Source organism: Antechinus flavipes, chromosome 3 (genome assembly GCF_016432865.1).
Source record: "Antechinus flavipes isolate AdamAnt ecotype Samford, QLD, Australia chromosome 3, AdamAnt_v2, whole genome shotgun sequence".
Lineage (NCBI taxonomy): Eukaryota > Metazoa > Chordata > Mammalia > Dasyuromorphia > Dasyuridae > Antechinus > Antechinus flavipes.
The window spans coordinates 175,760,880-175,773,590 of record NC_067400.1 but is presented as its reverse complement, the minus strand read 5'-3'; the positions used below and the strand labels follow the sequence as shown (position 1 = coordinate 175,773,590).

General features: G+C 32.9%; 1 protein-coding gene across 1 annotated transcript; it reads left to right on the top strand.

Moving 5' to 3' along the window:
• The first annotated feature begins 56 nt into the window (after positions 1-56).
• On the top strand, positions 57-12,353 carry LOC127557092 (sulfotransferase 1C1-like). Its single transcript, XM_051990550.1, has 8 exons — positions 57-66; positions 1,870-1,985; positions 3,233-3,251; positions 3,678-3,769; positions 6,986-7,112; positions 9,524-9,618; positions 11,625-11,805; positions 12,177-12,353. The coding sequence occupies exons 1-8, from the start codon at positions 57-59 to the stop codon at positions 12,287-12,289; spliced, it is 753 nt and encodes a 250-aa protein (XP_051846510.1). The 3' UTR covers positions 12,290-12,353.
• Positions 12,354-12,711: the final 358 nt, after the last annotated feature.

Genomic DNA, 12,711 nt, shown 5'->3' with positions numbered 1-12,711 from the left:
TTATCCTTTGATCTTTAAAAAAAAAAAAAAAACTAAGTGACTAAATCATAGACAGAATGAGGCATGGTATGGTGGATAGAGATAAAATTGGAATAAGAAGATCTAGATTTCAATTTTACTTCAGGAACTTGTTGACTATGCAACCCTGAGAAAATCACTTAATCTATCTCTCTGCCTCAGTGTCTTCATCTATAAAATGTGAAGAAAAGTAATATCTACTTCCCAGAGTTCTTGTGAGAATAAAAGTGTTTCCTAAAGCTTAAAGCTCTATGTAAGTATTAGCCATTGTTGAATAAATCTGCAGGCAATACACTCATCTAGGTCACATATGAATGCAAGAGAAAATACATCTTCAATCTAAGCAACTTGGATAGAATGCTTACAGTGTTCAAGACCTAAGTTCAATGTCTCTTCAGAAACTTACTAGTTATTTGACCCTTAATAAAATATTGAACTATATTCAATTTCTATTTTTCTGCCTGTAAAATAATAATTTATAATAAAAATACTTACTTTCCAGGTAAGTTGTGAGTGGTCACCTAACCCTGATCCCTATCTATGTCAAAACATCTGCCCTGGTGGATTCTCCTTTCATCCTGTAAAACCCCCATTCTCCCGTTGTAAAATCAAGTCACTGTTTAATGTCAAATTGTAACAAGCCGAACAGAAATGCTTATAAGGCTGTTTCTAGTTCTACGGGGCATGGAATTTGATCAGAACTCCGTCCCGAGCTCAGTACAAAATAAATTCTAAAATCTCACTCATTGCGGCTATCTAGACTTTTATTGCCTGGGCTATTTCACTAAGAAAGATGAATTGCTCTATAGAGAGACTTTAGGCAAGAAGAACATATAGGATTTTTTGACATAATCTGGGACTATAAAGTGATAGCCTGAACTAAAGTGGCAGTTGTGTGGGTGCAAAAAAGAAATGAGATACACAAGTCAGAGAATGCTCCTATTTTCATTGAATGAAAATATTCCTTCCAAGAAACCAGTCCCCTCACCTACTCTCCTATAAGATGAAACTGAAGTTAGATCTTCTGTCATTTCTTATAGACAGAGCTGTCATATAGTCATATTGCCCATAGTCACCTGATGAATGTGTCAAAAATACCATTCTAATCTAGTCTTTCACCTTCCAACACAAGTGAACTACATCAATATATTTTTTCTAATTTCTTGCTTTATAATAGGTTTTTTTTTAATAGTTATTCATGTATAGATTCTATCTACTTTAAAAATAACCCCCTTGAGCACTATGAATGCCTAACTCATGTCTCCTTCCCAAAAGTCAACTGTTCTATAATTTTTTCCCTAAATGCATCAAATACCATTCTGCTTCTAGGACTTTATTCAAGTTATTTATTCCCCATAGCTATTTAGTTCTCATAATTAGAATATTCAATCTGACCTCATCTACTATTCTTATCCATGCTTTAAAATCCAACTTTAATGTTAATCTGAAGAATTCTATACAATTGCATACACATTCTCTTCCTCCAAGTTTCTTACTCCTTTTCTTTTCAGGACTCATACAATAGTTAATTTACAACTTCCTAAAGCATTTTTTATATCTATTGAATATTGCTTATCTTTGATTTTATCTTATCCTTATCTATACTTTTATGTTATCCTTTTGATTTACTTATCTAAATATTTTATACCCATCAGGTCCAATACAGTATTCTACACAAATGTTATTGAATAAATTATACAATCTTTGTATGTTTTATATATATACATATATATATCACAATGCTTTGCACATAGCAAATAGCATATATTTTTTAAATTAATGAAAGGATTCCATTGTTAGATTATGCTTTAAATAAAAAGACTAAAGAATGACAACTATAATCTCTTTCAGGCTCAACTTGGGTGCAGGAGATTGTGGACATGATTCAAAATGATGGAGATGTAAAGAAGTGCCAGCGAACTAATACCTACAATAGGCAACCTCTAATTGAGTGGAAATCACTTTCAGTTGACTCAGTTTTTTTCGCCTCTGGTAAGTTTATTCAAATACAGTTGGATTGCCTTAGAATTAGGATCCTGAACCCAACAACCTTTTCTCAAGTAGAACTCTTTCCAAAAACAAGGGAGCATGACTTTACCAATGGAGGTTGGCACATTCTCTGTAAATTTTAGTTACCTAAAGCATTCAGAATTTGAGTATGTCACACAACTATTAAGTGTCATAGACAAGACTTGAACCATGATGTTCTTGGCCCTCACATTGCCTCTCTATTCACTATGTCACATAGGGATAGTGAGGAACAGAGAACTTAAACTAACTTGTCACAGATTTAAAACCAAAGACTACTGTGACCAAATACAGTGTACTTTTCACTCATCAGACCTGGATCACCTAAATTATGGAGGCTCTCTACCAAAACCAGTCTTTGAGAAATACTCTAGAATAAATTCTCACTCCTAGAGTATTCTTCTCCTCTCAACTGGGCAGAAATGTACTTTGGTAAGGTTTTGTATCAATTATCTGAAAAGCAAGTATGTACATGATTATTACCATCCACAGTTAGGAACAGGTAAAGAAGATATAAGAGGCAGGAAGCCATAAGTAGCTTAAGGACATGAAAAATGCTTGCAGACAAGCAGGGACAATAACAACAAATCATATATATTTATATATACATCATATATATATAGGTTATTTGAATTATGAATATGTGAGTATATATTATATATGAGTATACCTATTCATATACACACATATATGTTATATGTAGATACATTCATATGTGTGTGAATATGTATATGGGTAGGAAATATAGATTTAGAAATTGAAATATGTTAGGAATAATGGCTAAATCCTTGTCATGTGGCATGCTTCTTATAGCTTCTTATAGGCCCTGTAAGATAAACAGAAAATTTCAATTTTTTAAAAACAAAGTCATTTCCTTATTAGGATGCAAGCATACATGGACTAGCCAAAAGATCTTAATCAGCTTCTTGCCAGTAATATTGAATAACTACCCTCCCACACTCAGATGCATGCTTGGATCTATTAGTAATATAGGAAGGTTTGTATCTATTACTAATTATAATTAGTAGGAGTCAGGAACTCACATGGATTTTTGAGTATCTTTAAACCACAGGAAGATAGGAACTAAAGAAATTGACCCACTTCATAGTTCATAACTCCAGAGTTTTTGAAATCACCTGTATCATCCTCCTATATCTAAGGATAGTGAACTCTTCTGTCCTATTAGCCTCTCCCTATGACCCAAGGTAAGGCTGAAAAAACATAATCAATTGCTAAGTCATTGCCAATACTCTGTAAATTGTCAGAGCTCACAAGTTTCTTTGGATCTACAAACTACTTTCTGCCCTATGATTTTACACTTACATTAGACAGCAGAGAATTATCTATTGATCTATACAATATGCATCACTAGAGCAGATTCTGGTATTGCTGGGAAATCATCTTCAGATCAAAAGAAATTATGTAAAGTGCTTTGTCAGATCTTAATGTGCCATATATGGTTACCTGTTATTTTATTTTTGGAATGGAAGGCAGAGACAGAAAAAAGAAAAACCCTCTTTATATTCACTAAATTTGGAATATCTGTTTCAGATTTCCATGAGACAGTACCACAAAAGTTACATAACTGAAAGAAGCAGTTGAAATCTGAAGGACACTGTATTATTTTCCAGGCCTGGAGCTAGCTATGCCTTTTCCAAGAATACTGAAGACACATCTCTCTGTCCAGATGTTGCCACCATCCTTCTGGAAACAAAATACAAAAGTAAGATCAACCAATAGTTCAAATCTGCCTTGCTCTATACCACCTTTTGTTCTAGAGTAGAGGAGACAATTCTTTTTGAAAAGAAACTTCTGATGATTTTCAATGTTAGGCATCTGTGGCCTTCACAAAACAAAGGGCTACATTTAATTTTCATCTTTCTGGTTAAAGAAAAGGAAGTTCTCCAATCAAAATCTCATTTTCAAATTGTCAGATCAGTGAAATCATTGGGCCAAACCATATATTTTGAGTTTGTGGATATAACCTTTCTAAACATATATATAAAAAAAAAAACTACTTCAAAATTAAGATATGATAACTTCCCCAACTTATTTTGGTTTTGAATTTTTTAAACTAATAAGCATTTCTTTCCTCTCCATTCTTTCTTTTCAACCTCCATGAGAAAACAAAAACCAATGTCTTTTGACAAATATGTATGATTAAGTAAGAGATATTCACACACTGTCAGGTGGGAAAAATGTGTCTCATTTAGCATACTTAGTCCATCATGTATCTGCCAGAAGTTGGATCGTATTCTTCATCATTAGTTCACTGGAAACACTGGTTAAATATTTGTGTAAATGTTAATTGTTTTCTTTCTTCTTCTTCTTCTTCTTCTTCTTCTTCTTCTTCTTCCTATCTCTGTCCTCTATTCATAAAAGAGAACAATAAGTAAGTTCTATATGGTACATTAAAGATTACAAAGTCCTTTATATAAATTACTTCTTTTAACCTAAGATGATCATTCAGCAATGCCAGAGTTTGCTCTAGTGATGTATATGGTATAAATCAGCAAATAATTCTCTACTCTTTAACATAAGTTCACTAGAATCATGTAAGATCATTTACATTGAGGTTTTTTTTTAAGATTTTCAGTTTAATCACGTTTATAATGTTCTTATATCATAGTTGTCCTCCTTACTTCAGCTTTCTTCATTCGGGATCAGTTCAAAGAGGATTCATCTTATTTGAAAACTCCATTTCATCATTTTATATGGCATATTAGAGGCTTGTTATTTCACGTGTTACTTTGTTTAATCATTCCCTAGTTGACAGAAAATCCTTAAATTCCAACTAAAGCCACTAAAAAAGATCTGCTTTAAATATTTGTATAAATATAAGATGCCTTATTCATTCTTTGAATCTTGTCCATAAGAGGCCTTGTAATGGTATTGCTGGGTCAAGGCATATACACACTAAACCAAAAAGGTGGAGTACCAGAAAGAATTGTGAGCTTTTTCACTCATTTTAAATCCATCTAAGAAAATGAATCAGACTGAACCCTATATAGCAAGTGCAAGAAATAAGTCAAAATGAGTCATTTTCCAAGCCCGGATTAATACACACAGAAAAACCGACAAGTCTTTTTAGCACTGGAAAGGAGTCTGACTGGAGGGTTCTTGGGTGTTCAGCCTCCTACTATTGGAGATCAAAAAATAGTCTCAGTTAGACAATAAAAGTGACTTTTTGCAGGATGCAGAAAAAGATGCCAACTTAAAGATGTGTTGAGCTATTGTTGATCACAGATCCAGGCCTGATACAACAAGGCACCTGTGCCTAGGGGTGGCAGTGCAGGCTAAAGAGCAAATAGATGGCATATATAACCCTGCAATATAAACCCAGCAAGGAGTAACTTCTGAATTATTAATACCTATGTGTCTCTGAATCCAGATTATAGAACAGGAGCTCAGTTCCAGTTTCTATCTCATGTTGAAGACTATAGAGGTATAACCAGGTCAAGAATCCTAAACCAAAGGCAATCATGCAGCACTTTTACCGTGAAGGAGTAGAGATTCCCAGTTGGCTGATAATAGCTAAGTCAAGGAGCTGTCTCCTGTTTCTCAGGCCAAACCCACATTATTACTTTCAAATCTCAGATCAGAGAATGGGAGGTAACAATCAGGCCTTGCTCTGGATCAGAATACATTGGGAGTACTGAAAGCTTGCATGACCCCAGTCTGAGTTGTCCCTGTGACTCTGAAGTAGAGCCAAACTATATTCACTGAGAAAATAATAGAAAAATTGGTTCAGATATTCCTTTTGGAAGTATGCACAGTCTGGTGGTAACATAGATTTGTGTCATAATATAGGCTGAAAAAATGGGCACCAAAAAAAGATGGACAGCTCTGAACACAATGTGTAGTATTTATTATATAGGTTTTTCTTGAAATGGAAATTTATTGGTTTATTTTTTGAATCCTTTCATGTTCTGCAGTACAATTGGAAATTTTTTTTCTTTTTCTATTTTCTATTTGTTTTAAATAAATTAATTTTTAAAAAATAATCAGAGCATAGAATGAATCCTCTGGTCATCTCATTAAAGCCAACATTCAGAGAATCCAGGTCAAAGAAAAAATATTGCAAGTATCCAGAAAGATAATATTCAAAACGCCAAGAGTTAGGATCATACAAAATTTAGCAATCAGTTCTATAAAAGAATGGAGAGCTTTGAATATGATATTACAGAAGGCAAAGTAGATTTAGCCAATTAAAAACTTAGCCAACAAAACTGAGTATAATCAAACTGGTGGGGGGGAGGGGGTGGAGAATGAAATGTTGCAATTTTGAGCTTTCTTGATGAAAAGCCCAGAACTGAATAAAAACTTTGGGTTCAAACAGAGGAATTAAGAAAAACATAAAAAGATCAACATAAACTAGGTGTTCAAATCTGTCCTGAGACCTTTACTACCAATGTGATCCTGGACAAGTCACTTGACACTGTTTACATCACTTTCCTTATCTATAAAAGGAGCTGTAAAAGACTCTACTATCTTTGCCAAGAAAATGCCAAATGGAGTCATGAAAAGTATATGACTGAAAACAACCAAAAAATGGCAAAAAGTTAAAGTAGGCAAATAAACTAGACATATATATATATATGTTTTTGTTTTTTTTTTTTTTTTTCCTCTTCAGGTGAATTCATGATGGAGAACTGAAGCTGGATTTCTAAGTTCTAAGTACTTTATCCCTACTCTGTCTCATATTAGATAAATATTTCTACCTGGACGAAAAGAAGAGATTTACCTCAAATCACAGACTATATAGTCTGCCCTGACAGGCTCTCTACTCCTAGTGCCCTCAGTAATATTGGATAAAATGGGATAGTCAAAAGAGATAAAGCAGCTTTTTTGAAATTCCTCATACTGAACATAAACATTCCTTTTCACTCTTTTTTTTTTTCCTCAATGACATTGACACTTACATTGACATCCATTGCAGATCATCTATGTGGCAAGAAATGCAAAAGATACTGTGGTGTCTTACCACCACTTCTCAAAAATAGTTCCTCTCCTACCAAAATCAAATACCTTAGAGGAGTTCATTGAGAAATTCATGGATGGAAAAGGTGAGTGTAGACATAGTTCTGTGGTCACTTGATTCACTCTTCACCTGATGGCAACACTGAAGAAGAGAGGAGGTTTTCTATTTTCACTTGCCCATTTTTTTTGGTAATAAAATAAAATTCCTTAAAAATATAATTCTCCAAATGATTTAGAACAGTAAAAATTATTTATGCCATATTTTCCATAGCAAACTTCAGGTTAAGAACAAGGATGGAACGATGAAAGTAAACAAAACACTAAAGCATGTCATTGTATAATGAAAAAGAAAAAAATTTGAATTTTTGAAAAAAAATGAAAAAAAGTTGAAAAAAGAAAAATTTACCTCTTCTAGATTTATTCAATCTATCCTTAATTGTTCATGTCCAAATTGCTGAGAAACTACTCTATTTCTTTTTTTTTTTAGGCTCATTAGCATATAATTGTACACAAAAGGTTTCTATTATTCTTTTTATTTCTTCTGGGTTTTTTGTTTTGTTTTTAAACAAAATGAGTTTGGGGGTTTTATTTGTTTCTGGGTTTATTTATTTTTATTTCATTCAGCCGTTTTCTAGATTGGGTTTCCTATTCTCTCCTATTTTAATCAAATTGGCCAATAGTTTATCAATTTTTATAGTTTTTCCAAAGAAGGAGCTTACAGAATTATTTATGATTTATAAAAGCTTTTTTTTTTTAATTTTGAGTTTGTCTCTTTCCCTTCAGGATTTTATTATGTCCTCTTCAATGCTACTCTTAAGGTTTTTGATGGTTTTCTAGCTTTAAATGCATATTTAGTTCATTAATCCTTTCTCTATTTTCTTAATATATTTTAGTATGTTGTTTCATTATTATCATTCTATTTCATGTTTCATGTAATTATTCCATTATTTCTTTCTTGCCCACTAATTATTTATCCTTCTACTACTGTTTCTAAATTAGTGTGTCTATTTTTTATGGTCCCTAGACTAATGCTATTTTTATTATGGCATGGTCTAGAAAGGATATAGTTACAATTTTTACTTTTTTATATTTATTTGCAATATCTTGATACTGTAATGCATAATACTGTAATGTAATGTATACAAATATATACATTTATATTTGTATATGCATAGATGGAGAGAGAGAGAGAGAGAGAGAGAGAGAGAGAGAGAATTCAACAGTGCCACTTAGAAGATGCTCTAAGTTTGGGGGATTTTTTGCTCTGGGTGCTCCAATAATTTGTTCAGTTTTATATTTCCTTTCTTTTTATCTTTTTGTTAAACTTATCCAAAATATAGAAGTATGAAATCATCTGTAATTATTGTATTAAAGTCTGTTTTCTTATACTTTAGTTAATACTTATTCTCTGACTTTAAATGCTTAAGCATCAAAAGCACATATATTTAACATGAATTTTGGTTTGTTATCCATGGCTCTTTCCAGCACAATTTCATGTATTTGTTTGCCTCTTTTTTATGATTTCAATGAGTCTTTGTCACTTCTCTGATACCATGATTGCAACTCCTGTTTTTTTTAACTCTCTAGAAATAGAGGAAATTTTTCCTAGAACCTTTTTTTTTCCTGAATGAATGAAGTGGGAATGTATTGATGGATATTGGTACTGGATGGAACTAATGAAGAATCACTATAGAATAGATTGTTTTGATATACATAGTACCTAAAAGGATAGATTTCCTGTACCTCTTTTTTTTATTGTATTATGTATGTGTGTGTATATGTGCATGTGAATATGTATTCAAACTGTAATAATGATTTCAATATTATAGAGAATTCTCAGTGAGGAAATGTTAACAATCTAGATCAGGGGTCCTCAAACTTTTTAAAGCCAGTTCACTGTCCCTCAGACTGTTGGAGGGCCGGACTATAGTAAAAACAAAAACTTTGTTTTGTGGGCTTTTAAATAAAGAAACTTCATAGCCCTGGGTGAGGGAGATAAACGTCCTCAGCTGCCGCATCTGGCCTGCCGGCCGTAGTTTGAGGACCCCTGATTCTAGATCAATAACTTTGCTGTAACAATTTTATTTAGAGAGCTGCCTAAGGCAACTATGCATACACACACACACACACACACACACACACACACACACACACTCACACACACACACACACACTAGGATTAAACCATGTCTTTCTAAAAGAACTATCTCTATGCCATGTGATATCACTCCTCTAATTAAGCATAAATGAGCATATGCGTGAACAAACAAAAATCTGTATATGTATATATCCATACACTTTTGTATGGAACCTTATTTTTGCTATAAAAATGATCTCTATTGTGATCCATTGTCTACTTGAATTTGATAATCCAGTCTTCCTGTCTTCCTTTTATAAAGAAATTGGAAGTAAACAACAGTAACTAAGTTCCCCTTAGTCAAATGTAGAATTTGAATAATGGATGGTAATTTCTCTGCATCCTTCCATTCCCCTTTAGTGCTCTGGGATTCCTGGTATGATCATGTGAAAGGAAGGTGGAATCAAAAGGACAAACACTCCGTTCTTTACCTGTTCTATGAAGACATGAAAGAGGTGAGTAACAGAGTAAATGTTCATTCATCCAGCAATACTTGCTGCCAAATCACAGAATCATAGAATCAAAGAGAAAAAAAAGAGATCTCATAGGGCAGAGTCCAAAGATGCCATTACAATTGCCCCGACAAGTGTTCATCAAAATTTTTCTTGAAAATCTCTAATAAGGCAGAACACATGAATGTTTAACACAGCCCATTTCACCTTTCAACAGTTCCAATTGTTAGGAAAGTTTTGTTTACATCAAGCTTGTATCACTCTGTTCATAATTTCCACAAATTGGTCTTGGTTCTGAAGTCATATACTTTAAGTTTAATCCATCTTCCAAGTGATAGTCTACCCATCACATGATTTCATCCCTTCCTAAGTGGAAGTTAAATGTTTTTGACTGATTTTTATATGATGTTTTCTTGCTATAAAAGAAAGCTTCTTCCCTCAGGTTCTTATTAAGACTCTACAAGATATTACAATTCCTCAGCATATGCCTATGGGTTGAATATTTTCTTTCCATAATTTTTATCTCATTCTCTTCTCCATTGCTTTATCTCAAAGCAACTTTAAAAATGTATTGACCAACTTTTTCAACATCAAATCTTCTATTACATGATAAAATTTACCTTGGTCTAATACTCAGGTATTAAATCACTGTTAATGACTTCCAGCTATCTCTTGTTCTACTCTTTATATCATTTTCCCTTATGATCCTTGGTTCCTTAATGGCTCAGCTTACTGTATGATCTTCCAAGAAACTTTTCCTGAATAGTTGTTTCTGTGCTCTCATTTTTCTTCAAATTACAAATGGTTAAATGAATGAATAACTAGTAACTAAATATTACTATGTATCAGAAACTGTACAAAGTACTGTGGATACAAAAAAAAAATCAAAATTACCTTATTCTAAAGAACCTCACTCTAAGGTAAAAGATTTGAAGATTGGAGAGATAATTCCATTAAAAAAAACTATTATATGCAATACATAAAAACTGCTATAGAGCAAGTGGAAAGAGCCAGAAATACTGTGTACAGTAGAAGAAAAAATATTGCTCAAGGTTTCTGATTTTGCCTACAAGGCTACTAATGCCTTTCCTCTGGGATTAGTGTTTATTATAGCTAGATAGAGAGACAGACAGACAGATATGTACAGGAATCTGTATATGTGTGTTCATGTGGGGACATATATATATGTATGTATGTATATCAACCTATGTACATACATATGTATATTTATGTGTGTTAAGTGTATTACATTATATATGTTTTGTATATGTATATACATATGTGTATCATGGTTTTCCCTTTCCTTGTGTCTTTACCAAGGCAATAAACATTTAATTTCATGTACTTACTATTTGTTAGGAACTCTGCTAAGAGTAATACAAAATAGTAACACAAATAGAAGAAGCCAAACAAAAACAAAAACAAAACAAAACAAAAAAAAAAAAAAAACTCTGTCCCTTCCCTCAAGGAATTTATATTCCAATAAAACAAAACAAAATATAAAAGGAAAAGGGGAAAAGAAGGGAACATGTTATAAGAATTCTGGAAAGTCAGAAGTAAAAGTAAGAGAGGAAAGAAACTGTGGCTTTCCAAGTAATTCCTTAAGCTTCTGTTTTTTATTCTTTTCAATCAAAATAAGGGGCATCAGGGAGAAAGTGTATATACTATGTGAGATCCAGAGATAAGGATGAACTGTCAGATTAGGGGGGGCTTCTATGGCCTCAAAGAGAACTAGGAGTGGAGCCTAATGAAGATCACTAGGCTCATAATAAGAATTCAATAATTGCTTATTGGTTTAAATTTGATACCAGTATCCCTTGTGGATGTTACTGAGCCTCAATTTGCCTCAACTTACTTATTGTGAAAATAAAACAGTTGGATGAGATGACCCCAGTGACCTTTCTGGCCCCAGGTCTATGATCTTATAACTTTATTTATAGATAAAATGGGACAATTTGTCTATAAAACTCCCTAGCTGATATTTATTTTACTGGCTGCTCCCCAAATAGAACCCAAGACAGGAAATCCAGAAGATTTTAAAATTTCTGGAAAAGGACTTATCAGAGGAAATTTTCAACAAGATCATCTATCACACCTCTTTTGATATCATGCAGCAAAATCCCATGGCAAATTATGGCACCATTCCTAAAGAGATGATGGACCAGTCCATTTCCCCATTCATGAGAAAAGGTGAGTAGGTTCAAAATCTGAGGGACTTGTTTAAGAATTCTGTTAACCTGCATATTGTGAAGAGGTAGAATTACATTGCAGAAGGAACAATGGAATTAAATCAGAAGATCAGCTATACCCCTAATCAACCAAGTGACTGTAAGTGGGTCTCAGTTTATTACCTTTTTAAATGGGGATTTTACCTAACTTGCCTAAATCATAGTCTTAAAATGTAATGAGATGAATGAAAACCTATACGTGAACTAAAAAAAAACTATAAAATTTTTATACTGTTATTGAAATGCCTATATTCAGCTCTATGATCTTCCTCTGTAATTCTAGAAAAGTGAACTTTAGGCTCTGAGCCCTAATCCTGTTTTGATCTCTTTCAGGAATGTCAGGAGACTGGAAGAATCATTTTACTATTGCTCAGAATGAGAAATTCGATGAGGAACACAAGAAGAAGATGGCAGGAACCACTTTGACTTTTCACACTGAGATCTGAATTGCAATAGGATAAAATCTTACCTAAAATCTTCCTTGCACTTTTTCCCCCCATTAAATTTCATGACCACATATTCATCAAGCCATAAAAATCTTTTCCTCCCCTATTTCTATCTATATTTTAATCTTTCAGCAATCATTTAATAAATGTGTATTAAATACATACAATATGTCAAATAACTATTTGAGGCAGTGAGAATAAAAAACAAAAATGAAACAATTCCTGAGTCAAGGAGTTGACAATCCAATTGGTGAAGATAACTATATATTTATATGTTTACACACTTAAATATATATATATATATATACATATACATATATATGATTTACACATGTATATATGTATATGTAAATATACACACACACATCCTCAATCAATTGATTGGCACTGAGGTTAAAAGAGAAAAATAGATCAATGTGAGA

Coding starts and splice junctions, on each gene's coding strand:
- LOC127557092 (XM_051990550.1), top strand. Junction 9,619..11,624: donor TCTATGAAGACATGAAAGAG/GTGAGTAACAGA, acceptor CTCCCCAAATAG/AACCCAAGACAGGAAATCCA. Junction 11,806..12,176: donor TTCCCCATTCATGAGAAAAG/GTGAGTAGGTTC, acceptor GATCTCTTTCAG/GAATGTCAGGAGACTGGAAG.